At 40.3% G+C, this 16,830-nt stretch overlaps 2 protein-coding genes across 2 annotated transcripts; both read right to left on the minus strand.

Moving 5' to 3' along the window:
- Positions 1 to 217: 217 nt before the first annotated feature.
- LOC135523883 (jupiter microtubule associated homolog 1-like) lies at positions 218 to 11,992 on the minus strand. Its single transcript, XM_064950887.1, has 5 exons — positions 11,799 to 11,992; positions 8,571 to 8,713; positions 2,204 to 2,304; positions 1,985 to 2,012; positions 218 to 1,673 (listed from the first exon to the last, which is right to left on the minus strand). The coding sequence occupies exons 1-5, from the start codon at positions 11,852 to 11,854 to the stop codon at positions 1,510 to 1,512; spliced, it is 492 nt and encodes a 163-aa protein (XP_064806959.1). The 5' UTR covers positions 11,855 to 11,992; the 3' UTR covers positions 218 to 1,509.
- Positions 11,993 to 14,183: 2,191 nt separating this feature from the next.
- On the minus strand, positions 14,184 to 16,638 carry LOC135523887 (small ubiquitin-related modifier 2-like). The gene is made up of 4 exons (XM_064950894.1): positions 16,495 to 16,638; positions 15,757 to 15,888; positions 15,370 to 15,441; positions 14,184 to 14,879 (listed from the first exon to the last, which is right to left on the minus strand). The coding sequence occupies exons 1-4, from the start codon at positions 16,513 to 16,515 to the stop codon at positions 14,814 to 14,816; spliced, it is 291 nt and encodes a 96-aa protein (XP_064806966.1). The 5' UTR covers positions 16,516 to 16,638; the 3' UTR covers positions 14,184 to 14,813.
- Between the last annotated feature and the right edge of the window lie 192 nt (positions 16,639 to 16,830).

Genomic DNA, 16,830 nt, shown 5'->3' on the forward strand with positions numbered 1-16,830 from the left:
TATTGCCATTACTGTATAAACTGGGAAATGTAATTAGAGCAGTAAACAAAACAAAAAAAGCATGTTTTGTTATATCCATGGAATAGGGTCTGATATACCATGGCTATCAGCCGATCAGCATTCAGGGCTCAAACCACCCAGTACATAAATGTATTTAAGACATTGAAAAACTACAGCCAACTGCACCATTGCCATCAGAAATAAAGACATAGCCATGTATGGTCAAAAACGACTTTTAATTTGTGCCAATATTCATTGCGACTTTTACAGTGATAAACAAACCTGCATGAATTTGGATGAACAAGTAACGGTCATGTAGCCCAGCTGACCATTCAACATCTTCAGAAAAGCACTTCAACATGAATTCACTAAAGCCATGTGTGCAATTTCATTCAAATTACGTTTGAGCAAAATTGAACCGTGTGTGGGTAAATACATACATTGAACCACAGGTTTTCCTGTGCAAGGCAGACAGTAAAATAGGCATCAGACCTGTAAGAGACAGTGACAGAAGTTTGAACAAGAACTCTGGACAATTTGCTTAAAGTACCAAATTGTGTCCAACATCGAGAACTAAAGAAATAATAAATATGCAAAACGAGAACTAGGCAGAGCTGTCATAAGGTCACTTGTCATTCTATCAGATGGAGTACCACACACAAACAGGCATACTTTAACCTGTTGAGAAAGTTTCCCCCCTTTAAAAAAAGATCATAAAAACCACTCAAACCTGGCACTGAAGTTAAAACTGACATGTAAGGACCACAAACACAATACAAAAATTCAATCTTATTTTTCCATTTCATGACATAAGCCCATTTTCTGGACATATTCACTGAATTTAGCCTTCAGAAATAACACCAGGGTTTGATTTGACAGCTTGGATCCCGTGTGGATTTTAGTTTCCATAGAAATGTTTAGGTCCCGTACTTCATGCAACACTAGATCATGTACCCCTCCAATTAATTAATTATGACTCAATTTAGTCCAGCAGAACCTTAAAATAAAAAACATTCACAGTATAACTTACCTCCCCCTCCCTTTTTTTTATTTATTTATTATTATATATTTTTTTAACAAAGGCTTCACCAAAATGTTTTGGATGAGTCGGACTTGGAACAAACCAGGCTTGCATGCAATTTGCCATTCAATAAACACGGTGCAAAAGCAACAACTTCATATGTATCCATTTGTGTTTTTCGAAACCTTATTGATTGCGCATCAGAACTTTTGCCAATGACACCAGATGGAGTGAGGGACAACTTAAACCTCATGCCCTTTACCCAGCAGGCCTGTGACTACAGCACTACAGATGCCAGGGGCTTGGATCAGGTACATAAAGTGCTTCTGTCAACAAAAAACATAACAAAAAAAAAAAACGTATCAAAACAATAGACTCGGGGAGGGAGAAGAGGACGGGACAAAATTCCTGGACTCAGATGAACAGGTGGAGATTCTTCTTTTAAAAAAAGAGAAAAGGATGGCGGAGTTCTGAGAAAGAGAAGGACCTCAACCCAGGATGAGGCTGGACTTGCCCCCTGGGGGGTTCCTGCGGCCTGACGTCATCCCTGCGGCGGGCTGGGGAGCCCCTGCGGCGGGCTGGGGAGCCCCTGCGGCGGGCTGGGGAGCCTCATCCCTCTGCTCTGGGGTGGGAACGACCTCAACAGCGTTATCTAAACATGGGAAAGCAGCCATGTGAACATGCTTGAGACTCAAGCATTTAAAAGGTAATACTGCTGCTTGAAGCTTTTAAACATCTGGTAACAGCAAAGTCAAGTCAATATACAAACACTATAAATGGTAAACATTAAACACTACAAATCATGTCCCCCCCCCCCCCAATCTCTTAGCTATAATTTAACTAGCATTATTGTGAGTAAAATTAACCTAGGAAGTTACAATACATATTTATGTTGCCTTAAATCTGGACAACTTGTTTATAACAGTGGAAGTAAGGAAGCAAAACATTAAAAATGGTCCTCACCAGCATTTCCCATGTCATTGTCTCCATTCTAAGAGGAGATGAAGGGGAAAAAGGGTACATTACTAGAACAGAAATGAGTAGGCCAACGACATGAAAGCAAAGTGAAAGTCCTCAACAAAGAATGACTATTGTTTAACTTTGAGGAAACGTCAACATGGGAAATTCTAGATTGTGTGTGTGTGTGTGTGTGTGTGTGTGATCAGCGTTGAGCCATCTCACCCCGGCGTTGGAGTCTTCGTGGTTGTTGGAGGACGACTGGGCAGCACATCTCCTCAGTGGGGCCGAGGGTTCTCCACACAGCACTCCAGTGGGCTTCCCACCTGGAGATACACAGAAATTACACTTAACATGGTTTGACTCATTCCCTGGCTAAATCACCAAGCGATCGAGGGCTTACATTGAAATTTACAGACATGCCAGTGATAACATTTTAAATGTTTGATAAGAGTTCAAAGTAGCCAAACACCTCAAATCCAAAGAATGAAACAAACGGCTTAGCTCTGCCATTTCATGAATTGAGCCTACTGCTCATGATATATATATATATAAACCAGTCAGTATCTGGTGTGACCAACATTTGCCTCAAGGCAGCGCGACGTCCCATAGCATTGATCAGGCTGTTGATTGTGGCTTGTCAATTGTTGTCCCGGCCAAACACGGTGACCGCTTTTATAATATCTGTGAAGCGAACATTATCATAAATGAATATGATCTGCCCTCTTGTGGAGGAAGTTGCAACTTGCATCCCACATGCAGAGTAACTCCAGGGTCGAAGAAGTTCAATTTAAGACTTAATACCATTTGTGAAGTCTGCGCACACCTGCTGATATCCCCTTCCAGAAATGAGCCTGTTGGCAAAAAGTAGTATATTGAGGGCTGGCTCTAAAAGTGGAACTGACAGTGTCAACCAATTTGCAAAATTCCTAGTTTATGCTGCAAAACTAAACTTGGTTTTAAAAATAGGTTATTTTTCAGTCGATGACAAAGTGCTATACAGAAACCCAGCCGAAAACCCCAAAGAGCAAGCAATGCAGATGTAGAAGCACAGTGGCTAAGAAAAACTCAAGGCAGGAACCGAGGATGAAACCAGGCTGAGGGGTGGCCAGTCCTCTTCTAGCTGCACAGGGTGGAGATTATAACTGTTCGAATGTTCATAGATGGCCAGCAGGGTCAAATAATGAGTCACAGTGGTTGTAGAGGGTGCAACAGGTGGCTAACATGCTGACCAGACAGCACACGTTTCGTCAGTGAGTGTTGCAAAATAAAAATGTCAATGTTATTCAAAAATGTCAAACAAAACAGCTCACGTGAATTCAGACTTCATAGCCAGGCGCTACAATAGAACTTGATTCCATTTTAGCCATTTGACACACTACATGTCCCACCTCTTCAAGCTACTCATTGGTCATTACGAGCCTTTACCCACGTGGGTTATTGAAAGATGGGAGGCCCCTACTCCAGTCGGTGACGGTAATGCACCTTAAAAGTTAAACCACCATCAGAATTCTATAAAGGAGCCACAAAATATATATAAAAGCATTTCAGGTAAAAACCCATGTTGATCTCCCAGGACCAATTAGCTAGCAAGTCCAGGGATGCAAACTGCTGAAAGCCCAAAAATAACACTTTTTTTTGCACTGATTTTTTTATTTATTTTTATCCCTGCTAGGGGGAAATAGGTGTTAACTAATTAAACAAAGAATATGATCAGTCTAAAATGAAAGTTGTTAATGTGAACCTAACTCACAGCTAAAAAAAATGTAAAGAAAGCAATCCAAATGTTATTTGTTGGCTTGACTTTACTGCAAATGACACTCAAGTATTGGGAGAAAACCACTCTTGCGAGAGAAAAAAAAAAAAACCCATCTTAAGTTGAAATAGAGCTAAAATAGAATGCCTGTTTCATTCTATTATAGTGGGCACTATAGTAGACATTGATCAAGTACACAAGGCTACATGTGTGCAAAAATAACATTCACTGAGTGTATTATTTTTTTAAAGTGTAATAATCACCACTCACAAGTGTTACTGTCAAGTTCAACAAAAGCATTATTTTAGGGCTACACATTACATTGTACACCTTCTGCCTTTGGACATCTGTTCTATAATGTACCAGCAGAGCAGGATATCAATTATGCCAACAAAGGGTCTCTTTCAGGCAGACTACACCTGGCATACCCCTTTTTATTTCCTGTATTGAATGATGGAAGGAACACCATCCTTTCCCACCTCTATACAGTGGTGACATCCATCTTAAGCCAGGCCCAGCTCCACTTGTTTATAACAAGCAATGCCTCATTTTCACTCAATTCTCTCAATCTGAAAATTAACCACATACTGTAGAGGGAAAGCAACGAACAATTCAGATTGCCAGGGTCCGGGTAAGCAACTAACACATTATAACTTGAGGAATGGCAAGGAGTCGTATACCAGTTAATACTATAGTGAATGGTTAGGTTACTAACGTTCATCTGATGTTGTAGCCGTCTGACCTTACTAGCCACATTTTTCACACCATAAACTCAATTTGATCAGTTAAGTAGGCAAATGTTGCCCAACATTGCTCTGGCTGGCTAACAGAGAATTAAATCCAGCTGGCGAGATACTTAATGCTAACAATACTTGTACCATACTTTCACCCCCACCTGAAGCTTTCCAAATGCCAGTGTTTTTAAGTACGCATCATCACCTTCTCACCTACCTCTTCGTTGTTCAGGGGACGTGCTGCTGTAAATTAACTGGTCAACTGCCTTTTAATGAGCGCGTGCTGATGATGTAACTAGCAAATTGGTTGTTCCGCTCTTCGATCGCGTGCTGCATTCCGTTATGTGAACGATTGGATTAATTCTGGCTGTATCCAAGGCTCAGCCAAACGCGCATCACACGTTCACAGCAGTAGTCATCCAAAGCCCCCCGCCTAAACTTCTCATGTCTACACAAAATCACCCATTTTGGATTCAAACTGCAAAAGGTGACTAGTTTGCGTCCCTGAGCAACAGCTAGCCATCTTAATGCTACAGCAGACAATGACATTCCAGACAATTCTGTGCTGCCAAATTTGTGGCAACAGTTTGGGGAAAGCCCTTTACTGTTTCAGCATGACACCGCCCCCTTGCACAAAGCAAGGTCCATACAGAACGAGATCGGCGTGGAAGAACTTGACTGGCTTGAACAGAGCCCTGACCTCAACCCTATCGAACACTTTTGGAATAAATTGGAACGCCGACTGAGAGACATTCCTAATCGGCCAACTTCAGTAATCGACCTCTAATGCTTGTGGCTGAATGGAAGCAAGTCCCCGAAGCAATGTTCCAAACATCTAGTGGAAAGCCTTCCCAGCAAAAAAAAAAAAAAAAAAAGGACTTGCCCACCCACCCCCTATTTTTAAAAGGTTAATTGATCATTAGAAAACACTTTTGCAATTATGTTAACGGAGATTAACTACTGTTCTGATTAAAGAAGCAATACAACTGGCCTTCTTTAGACTAGAGTATCTGGAGCATCAGCATTTGTGGGTTCGATTACAGGCTCAAAGGCCAGAAATAAAGCACTTCTGAAACTTGTCAGTCTATTCTTGTTCTGAGAAATGAAGGCTATTCCATGCAACAAAGTGCCAAGAACCTGAAGATCTCATACAACGCTGTGTACTACTCCCTTCACAGAACAGCCCAAACTGGCCCAGAATCAGAATAGAGTGGGAGGACCTGGTGCACAACTGAGCAAGAGGACAAGTACATTAGTGTCCAGTTTGAGAAACAGACGCACAGAAGTCCTCAATTGGCAGCTTCATTAAATAGTACCCGCATAACACCAGTCTCAACGTCAACAGTGAAGAGGTGACTCCAGGATGCTGGCCTTCTAGGCAGAGTTGCAAAGAAAAAGCCATCTCAGACTGGCCAATAAAAGAAGGGCAAAAGAACAGACACTGTACAGAGGAACTCTGCCAATTTCTCACATGGAATAGTTGCTGATAATGGGCCTCTGTACACCTATGTAGATATTCCATAAAACAAATACAAATAAGCCATTTCAAGCTACAATAGTTTTACATCTACACTATTTCTGATCAATTGTATGTTATTTTAAATGGACATTTTTTTTTCCATTGTTAACTTCTTCGATATAGGGGGCGCTCTTTTAATTTTTGGATAAAAAAAAACGTTCCCGTTTTAAACAAGATATTTGTCACGAAAAGATGCTCGACTATGCATATAATTGACAGCTTTGGAAGGAACACACTGACGTTTCCAAAACTGCAAAGATATTATCTGTGAGTGCCACAGAACTGATGCTACAGGAGAAACCAAGATGAAATTTCAAACAGGAAATGGCCCAGATTTTGAAGGCGCTGTGTTCCAATGTCTCCTTATATGGCTGTGAATGCGCCAGGAATGAGCCTACACTTTCTGCCGTTTCCCCAAGGTGTCTGCAGCATTGTGACATTTGTAGGCATATCATTGGAAGATTGACCATAAAAGACTACATTTACCAGGTGCCCGCTTGGTGTCCGTCAAAATTATTGCGTTCTCCAGCTGCGTGCATTTTTCCATTTGCTTCAGAGGAGAAACCCAACTGCCTCGAATGATTTATCATCAAATAGATGTGAAAAACACCTTGAGGATTGATTCTAAACAACGTTTGCATGTTTGTCGATATTATGGAGTTCATTTGGAAAAAAGTTTGGCGTTGTAATGACTGAATTCAGGGTTTTTTCTTAGCCAAACGTGATGAACAAAACGGAGCAATTTCTCCCACACAAATAATCTTTTTGGAAAAACTGAACATTTGCTATCTGAGAGACTCCTCATTGAAAACATCCGAAGTTCTTCAAAGGCAAATTATTTTATTTTAATGCTTTTGTTTTTTTGTGAAAATATTGCCTGTTGAATGCTAGGCTTAATGCTATGCTAGCTATCAATACAAATTCTTGTGGAGCTCTGGTTGAAAAGCATATTTTGAAAAACTGAGATGACAGTGTTGTTAACAAAAGGCTAAGCTTGTGAGTGAATATATTCCTTTCATTTCATTTGCGATTTTCATGAATAGTTAACGTTGCGTTATGGTAATGAGCTTGAGGCTATAATTACGCTCCCGGATACGGGATTGCTCGACGCAAGAAGTTAAGTGTCCTCAAACTTTTGAATGATAGTGTATGCGTTATGGCTTTTCAACCTCTGCCATATTGTGATTGAGCCATCTAATAGAACTCAGTGTTTTCTTTAATGGAAGCTTCTCTAAAATGTCAAACAAGTAAAATGCGGTGTACTGCAGGGCAGCTCTTTAGGCCCGCTTTTCTATTTTTTCCAATGACCTTTTTTCCAAAACAAAGAATGCGTGTCCATGTATGCTGATGATTCAACCATATACGTGTCAGAAACCACAGCGAATGAAATACTGAAACCCTTAAGAGTTGTAACAGTTTTGGAATGGGTGGCCAGTAATAAACTGGCCCAGAACATAAAAACTAAGAGCACTGTATTTGGTACAAATCATTCCCTAAGTTCTAGACCTCAGCTGAATCTGGTAATGAATGGTGTGGCTGTTGAACAAGTTGGAGACTAAATTACTTGGTGTTACTTTTCATTGTAAACTGTCATGGTCAAAACAGATTCAAATGGTTGTAAAGATGGGGAGAGGTCGGTCCATAATAATGGAGATGCTCTGCTTTTTTGAAAGCGCACTCCAAAAAGCAAGTCCTGCAGGCTCATTTTGTCTTATCTTGATTATTGTCCAGTCGAGTGATGCAAGGAAAGACCTAGTTAGGCGGCACGTCTTGCTCTTCATTGTAGTCAAAGGGCTAATTCTTCTAAGAAACATTGTGTTGAAAATCCCAAATTGTTTGCAGTCAATTTACACATAGCTCTGACACACACTTACCCCATCAGGCATGCCACCAGGGGTATTTTCACAGTCCCCAAAACCAGAACAAATGCAAGAAAGTGTACAGTATTATATATAGCCATTAGTGCATGGAACTCTGTTCCATCTCATATCACTCAAATGAACAGCAAACCTGGTTTTACAAAACAAATAAAGCAACACCTCAAGACACATCGCCTCATCCCTATTTTCCCTAGATAGTTTGTGTGAAGGTATTGATATGTAGGCTGTGTGCCTTTATTTTTTTATTAATAAAGTTCGGTCCATGAGCTGTTCTTGTCTATTAATGTTCTGTATGTCATGTTTCATGTGGCCCCAACAGCTAATGTGGATCCTAATAATATACATACATTAAAAAAAAATGTATAGGCAACCATTCGCTCTCCTCTGACAACGGCCCGACTCACATGACGTGCACACATATGGTTGCATAGTGCAAACATTTTGAAGTGTGTCTCTAGTATTATTTGAAGTTAAAATTTGTAATAATTGCCGCAATGGCAACAATTGAGCAGCGGCACTATAACGGAAACACTGTAGTCGTCTCAGTTGCATTTTTTAAGACCTTTGAAAACTGAATAAGACATTAAACTGAGAAATTAATTTAAGATTTAAAGACTAAGGACACGCACAGAGAAGTATTGATAAATTACATAGGCTACATACAGCTATAGGTATTATACAGGCTGTGGAGGGTGATGGTTACCAGGTGGGTTGTTCCTCCGATGAGCGTGTGGGTCATCTGGTTCAGCAAAGATGTTGGAGGCCATCTTGTTTTTGCGATTGGGGGGCTTTTCCTCATCATTGCCAAAAGAGATGTTGGAGGCTCCTCCAGGTGGGCGCAGGACCCTAAGCGACAAAGCAATTAGAAAAGTATTGAGTAAAATAAATAACTAGCCTAACTTGTATCTTTCTTACTGGTATAGCCTTAAACTAGGATTTGTACCCTCTAAGAGTTCCTGCTCAAGAAACAATGAGAAGGAAATAAGTGCACACACCTGTCTGAAATTTTGCACAGGACAAAGGGAATCATCACCAGGCTATTTGGGGATGAAGTCAGTGTCTGGTGCGCAACACTACATTAAGACCAATTCCTTTCAAAGCCTTCCTGATACCTGTCATTATTATACACCTTTATTTACCTAGGCAAGTCAGTTAAGAACACATTCTTATTTTCAATGACGGCCTAGGAACGGCGGGTTAACTGCCTCGTTCAGGGGCAGAACGACAGATTTTTACCTTGTCAGCTCGGGGATTCAATCTTGCAACCTTACAGTTAATTAGTCCACTGCTCGAACCACCTGATTACATTGCACTCCAAAAGGAGCGTGCCTGTTACACCAATGCAGTAAGCTAAGGTAAGTTGCTAGCTAGCATTAAACTTATCTTATAAAAAACAATGAATCAATCATAATCACTAGTTAACTACACATGGTTGATGATATTACTAGTTTATCTAGTGATTATGATTGTTTTTTTATAAGACAAGTTTATTGCTAGCTAGTAACAATCTAATAAAAAACAATTATAATCACTAGTTAAACAAGTAATATCATCAACCATGTGTAGTTATCTAGTGTGTCCTGTGTTGCATATAATCGATGCAGTGCGTATTTGCAAAAAAAGGACTGTCCTTGTTCCAATGTGTACCTGACCATAAACATCAATGCCTTTCTTAAAAATCAATACACAGAAGTATGTATTTTTAAACCTGCATATTTAGCTAAAAGAAATCCAGGTTAGCAGGCAATATTAACCAGGTGAAATTGCACGCGTTCATTGCACGCAGTCATTGTATATTGCAACAGTTTGGGCCGCCTAATTTGCCAGGATTTTACGTAATTATGACATAACATTGAAGGTTGAGCAATGTAACAGGAATATTTAGACTTAGGGATGCCACCCGTTAGAAAAAAAACGGAACGGTTCCGTATTTCACTGAAAGAACAGCTTGTTTGAGATGATAGTTTCCGGATTTGACCATATTAATGACCTAAGGCTCGTATTTCTGTGTGTTATTATGTTGTAACTAAGTCTATGATTTGATAGAGCAGTCTGACTGAGCGGTGGTGGTCACCAGCAGGCTCATAAGCATTCATTCGAACAGCACTTTCGTGCGTTTTGCCTGCAGCTCTTTGTTGCGCTTCAAGCATTGCGCTGTTTATGACTTCAAGCCTATTAACTCCCGAGAGTAGGCTGGTGTAACCGATGTGAAATGGCTAGCTAGTTAGCAGGGTGTGCGCTAATAGTGTTTCAAACATCACTCGCTCTGAGACTGTGGTTGTTCCCCATGCTCTGCATGGGTAACGCTGCTTCGAGGGTGGCTGTTGTCGATCTGTTCCTTGGTTCGAGTCCAGGTAGGAGCGAGGAAAGGGACGGAAGCTGTACTGTTACACTGGCAATACTAAAGTACCTATAAGAACATCCAATAGTCAAGGGTTAATGAAATACAAATGGTAGAGAGAGAAATAGTCCTATAATTCCTACAACTTAAAACTATTTACCTGGGAATATTGAAGACTCATGTTAAAAGGAACCACCAGCTTTCATATGTTCTGAGCAAGGAACTTAAACGTTAGCTTTCTTACATGGCACATATTGCACTTTTACTTTCTCCTCCAACACTGTTTTTGCATTATTTAAACCAAATTGAACATGTTTCATTATTTATTTGAAGCCAAATTGATTTTATTGATGAATTATATTAAGTTAAAATAAGTGTTCATTCAGTATTGTTGTAATTGTCATTATTACAAATAAATCGGCAGCGGTTTTTTTTGGTCCTCCAATAATCGGTATCGAACAATCATAATCGGTCGACCTCTAATGCAGACACACTAAATGCTTTAAATTCATGTTAGAGACAGGCTCCTGCTGGCTCCACTCTCTTCCTGCAGTGAGTGAACCCACCTTTACGCTGAGGTCTTAGAAGAGGATGAAAAACGGGTGTGACATAAACCCATGGAGACCAAACTTGAGGATTTTTAAAGCATGAAATAATCTTTGAAATGGCAGTTTCTCTGCATTCAGAGATAATGATAGAAAGCAATACCTTCTGCTAAGATTATCAATTAAAACTATATATTTGATTTACATGCCTTGTGTTTGCATAAATGTAAACCAGGTGCAAGTCCACATGCTCGATGTTCACCATAAAATACATTTTAGGTTCCCCCAGCCCACACTACAACCAGTGGGTCATAAAATATCCAGATGTCATTGTATGTGGGTCTGCTGCTTCGGCCTGATATTAACCTTAATCAAGCCACAAACCAGATGCAAAATAATTTGTATCTGAATAGCATAGTTGGTTTTGTAAGTCAGTAACATGCCAAATATAGGTTTAGTGATTAATTTGAGCAAATCTAGTTATGGACGAGGTCTGCATGATCGTGGTTGGCAACCTGGATACTGGTAACGTTAGTCGGCTAGAAAAAGCATCTTCCACATGGGGCCCCACCCAACCATAAAATTAACTAATTGATTTGGTAGCAAACGACAGGTTTCATGTTAGCAGTCTGTCTCTAGTGTCATACACCCTGCATTGGATAAAAGAACAAGCAAATATTGATTCCTTTGAAGGCAATCAGTTAGAACCATTAGCTTGCTTTTACACACCTACGAGCACGTCGTTAGCTAGCGACATTCATTAGCTAAATGCTAGCAAGCTAACGTTAGCCTGGTCCACATACAAAAGAGGCAAATATCAACGGTGGTTGTGGCCACAGTTGCATTTATCGTAAAATACATCCTCTCACAAATCAAGTACAATGTCATTAATACGAATATGTTAAGAAAGGTGTATTGTTTGACAGTTAGCTATTGTTCACCAGATAGTTAAAGGTTAGCTAGCTAACTTAGCTGTCTAGATGAGGGGTGCATCATTTGACATTTGGCTGAAAATGCAAGGCTCTTGACATGTCATGATGCTTACCTGGAGCTGCTTTTTGCTCCGGCTTCCATGCCTGAATATATAGTTGTCGTCGTCATTTTGTGAGAGACAGGTAAGAATTGATAAGCTATCGCAAATAACACGACGATTTTGGCGTTTTTAGACCAATATTTCACCACCTCAGACTCGTTTTACTCCACCCGGTACAAGCAAAATGATCAATCGGCCTTTAAAACGAAAACGTGAAGAGGGCGTTTCCATGGTTGAACTACCACCCACAAAATGACGATTCGTTCTATTGATTGGTTCCTGACTCATTAATCATGCATTTGATTGGAGAATCGGTGTACGACCTGCGCGCCCAAGGAAAAGCGCACTGTCCTCAGCAACCAAAAAATTATCCATATGTTGTCTGAATCTAGAGATTGTTATAACCCTCCTTTCTGTACAATCAAACAATTTGAGATAAATCTTTTCCTGACAAATACTTCTGTTTTTCCACCCCATACAGATCCAATCAGTTGATACAATAGAGAACAATCATGAAAAATCAGACTATATGAATCAGACAGAAGGTCACCTGGACTGCATTTTACACAGGCAGCCCAATTCTGATCTTTAATTTAACTAATTGCACTTTTGACCAATCATATCAGATCTTATTCATCAAACATCCCCCTTTTCTTTTTATGTCTGATGGTCCAGCACCATCCTCAAGACAATTGCTTTAATTTTCGGGAAAAGGCTAAGTTAAGTGACATTATTAACCAAAACACAGGGACTATCAATATCAATAAAATTGCACTTTTCCTAACAAAATGTATTGAGACATCAGATGCCCATCATCAAGAGTACATGGCAGGATAAATTCAATAAGCCTAGTGTACATACATATTTGAATGGCAGGATTGCTGTAAATGATGGCATCATCAATCTCCTCTCTACCATCTGAACATGCAGAGGTCTACAGTGCATTCGGAAAGTATTCAGACCCCTCGACTTTTTCCACATTTTGTTACGTTACAGCCTTATTCTAAAATGTATTAAATAAAACAATTTCCTCACAATACCCCATAATGACAAACAAAATCAGGTAAAGACATTTTTGCACATTTATTAAAAATAAAAAACAGAAAATCCTTATTTACATAAGTATTCAGACCCTTAAGTATGAGACTCGAAATTGAGCTCAGGTGCATCCTGTTTCCATTGATCCTCCTTGAGCTGTTTCTACAACTTGATTGGAGTCCACCTGTGATAAATTCAATTTATTGTTTGAGTTGGGAAAGCACACACCTGTCGATATATGGTCCCACAGTTGACAGTGCATGTCAGACCAAAAGCCAAGCCATGAGGTCGAAGGAATTGTCTGTAGTGCTCCAAGACAGAATTGCATCGAGGCACAGATCTGGGGAAGGGTACCAAAATATTTCTGCAGCATTGGATGTCCACAAGAACACTGTGGCTTTCATCATTCTTAAATGGAAAAAGTTTGGAACCACCAAGACTCTTCCTAGAGCTGGTTGCCCAGCCAAACTGAGCAATAGGTGAAGGGCCTTGGTCAGGGAGGTGACCAAGAATCTAATAGTCACTCTGATAGAGCTCTAGAGTACCTCTGTGGAGATGGGAGAACGTTCTAGGACAACCTTCTCTGCAGCACTCCACCAATCAGGCCTTTATGGTAGAGTGGCCAGGCGGAAGCCTCTCCTCAGTAAAAGGCACATGACAGCCTGCTTGGAGTTTGCTAAAAGGCGCCTGAAGACTTTGACCATGAGAAAAATGATTATTTGGCACTATCCCTACAGGGAAGCATGGTGGTGGCAGCATCATGCTGTGGTGATGGTTTTTCAGAGGCAGGGACTGGGAGACTAGTCAGGATTGAGGAAAAGATGAACGGAGTAAAGTGCAGAGAGAGAACCTGCTCAGGACCGCAGACTGGGGCGAAGGTTCACCTTCCAACAGGAAAACCCTAAGTACAGAGCCAAGACAACACAGAAGTGGCTTCAGGACAAGTCTCTGAATGTCCTTGAGTGGCTCAACTAAAGCCCGGACTTGAACATCTCTGGAGACCTGAAAATAGCTGTGCAGCAACGCTCCCCATCCAACCTGACAGAGCTTAGGAGGATCTACAGCTAAGGAGAGAAACTCCCCAAATAGCATCATACCCAAGAAGACTCAAGGCTGTAATTGCTGCCGAAGGTTCTTCAACAAAGTACAGAGTAAAAGGTCTGAATACTTATGTAAATAATCAGTTTATTTATTTTTTTATAAATTTGCAAAAACGTTACTTTTTTCTTTGTCATTATGGGTTATTGTGTGTAGATTGTATACATTATTTGAAATAAGGCTGTAACCTAACAATGTGGAAAACGTTAAGGGGTCTGAACTTTCCGAAGGCACTGTATATATCTATGACCGAGACAAATATAAAAAAAGATGACATTTATTTCAACAATAACAGATGAGTCAATTTAAATGCTTATTGGAGAACATCAATACAAGTTGCATCACAAACAACTTCTACAACATAAGTATATAAAAAAAGAAGAATCCATCTCTGAAAACAAAAACAGAAAAGTCTGACCAGCAATCGTCAAAACGGATGATATAGATGTAAAGAACTTACACACACCTTCCAAAAGACATTGTCCAGAATTGTAGGATTTGATTGCTGGATTAGTTCAGCACATGAAACAGGATCTGACAATATGTATCCTCAGTTGTTTATGTACAGAATAAATGCAAGGATGATATAATATACAACAGTATGTTATGTGCATTTTGTGAATATCAGAGTGAATGGTATTGACACTTGTAGAACTAGGTATGCTGAATCCCAAATTGACAAAACTCCTACTCCTGTAGAACTGAAAGGATTGGAAGTATCCAATATGGCGATAAACACAGAAAGTCAGATATTACCATATTGGTCCAATCTTTTCAGATCTGCATGAAGTGCCAGGGATAGGAGTTAGAGGTTGATTTGGAATTCAAAAGCAGAGTTTCAGAAAATACATTATTAGGGGAGGTAGGGGTGTTGGTGGGGAACATTGGACCCTAGTGAAGAAAACCTCCCGTTTGCTGCTGGAACACATCGATTGTGTCTTCATCTTCCATTTCCAACTGAAAAAACAAAAGTCATAGTCAAGATCAGTTATAGCATCATAGCAATTTATAAGCATTTTTCTACCAGAGTAAACCAGCTTCAATGGGCAGGATAAAACATGTTTAAATATTTTGGGGTGGTATTTTGAAGTTTTATTGACAGGTTCAGATCAGAATGTTAAAGATTGACTGTATGTTTTGTTTATTCCATGTGTAACTCTGTGTTGTTGTATGTGTCGAATTGCTATGCTTTATCTTGGCCAGGTCGCAGTTGCAAATGAGAACTTGTTCTCAACTAGCCTACCTGGTTAAATAAAGGTGAAATAAATATAAAGATGAGAGGATTACAGGAGAGAAAGTAAGTGGAGGAACAGGGATTGAACCTCTGCCTCCAGGGAACTATGTGGTCCTTGAGGCAGCCCCCGGCAAAGGATAAAAACGTTTGCCAATGAACAGTCAACTCAACCATATGATGAGGAACAATAACAAACCTTATCCACCAACTTACTTGTGCTGGCGTGTCTGTCTCGTTGATTGGTTGACCATCGAACCGGAACCGGATTTGCCTAATCGTCAGGCCCTGTGGAAAGGCATCACAAGACACTTAAATATTAACTTCAAATACTATAAAATATGCAATACTTCAATCAAGGGAACTTGTGCATTGTAATAAAGCCCTCAGTCTGGGCGCATGTATATAGGATGTCATGTTGCTTGCTTAGTGAGTACAACTTCCCCCGATTTGGCTCATACCTTGCATGAACTTGGGACCTCTGCCTTGTAGCACACGTGACCGCCCACCTGAAGCGTCTTACCAGTCAGCACCACGCGACCACACATCCCCATGTGCTACACATGCATGTTTGTCAGTCAATGGATGTTGATGTTGCCTTACCTGTCTTTCACAATAGGCCTTCATGAGTTTGCTGAGGGGTGTGTGCCTTTTGATCTTGAACTGCACCACTGAGCCGTCTTGTCCTGCCACCTTCAAGTTGATGTGGTCATTGTTCTCCGTCTTTACTCCTTCCTAAAAACAAATAAAACAGATTCCATGATTAGAGAAGGGAGTGGATATTTGGAACATTCTCTAGTAACTAAACTAACATTCACATCAAAACTAACTTTCAAATCACGGATGATATTGGATAGAGACATTATTGTGAAGTGCAATGGTTTGCAAGGAATACTCCAATTCCTAACAATGCAATGTTTACAACAAGCTAATTGATCATGTTAGCATGCTAACTACTGTATGGAGCTAGCTAGCTGCCATACTGTTATTCGGGCACGGGCCCTCAATGTTAGCTAGCTAGTCATCTAGGTTGCATGACAAGAAAACACATGAACAATATGAAGATTACATTTAAATTAGAAAATTAAACTGCTTATATTGACTGACACGGTGAATAAATCCCATAAGGCACATTACTACTGACATTATTCGCTAGCTAGCTACACGCTAGCAGTTAGCCTAGCTGTCCAGACCGATTCTGAAATATTTCCTAGTAAATCAACCGGTTTAGTAAATTAGCTGCTCTAAACCTCAAACCTTTTCAGAATATCATACAGACCAACATAACGAGAATACAACTTCACTGTAAATATTGCGAATAAAATACGTTTCATTGCTCACCTTGGGTTTTTCGTCTGCCATGGCTGCTACACTTCAGCGACTGTGCGCTTTCTCCACAAAGCTTCGGCAGGAGCGCCACTTCCATCGGCGCCAGTTTGGAGAGCAGTCTGTGCTGCGCTTTTTCCATGACGATACATTGCTGAGCACTCAGTGTGTGTGCAGTGTTACAGTTCTGAGCACCTACAGTGTGTGCGCCCAGTGTTGCTTGTTGGTGTGAAACTAAACTTAAAAATACAAAGTAAAATTACATTTTCTAAGAGGGTTGATTATTTAAAGGTGTTTCATCGCAGGTAATCAGACTGTATGGGCGTACGTAGGTTCGGGCAGCCATGGCAG

This window comes from Oncorhynchus masou, chromosome 4 (assembly GCF_036934945.1).
Source record: "Oncorhynchus masou masou isolate Uvic2021 chromosome 4, UVic_Omas_1.1, whole genome shotgun sequence".
In the NCBI taxonomy this organism is placed as follows: domain Eukaryota; kingdom Metazoa; phylum Chordata; class Actinopteri; order Salmoniformes; family Salmonidae; genus Oncorhynchus; species Oncorhynchus masou.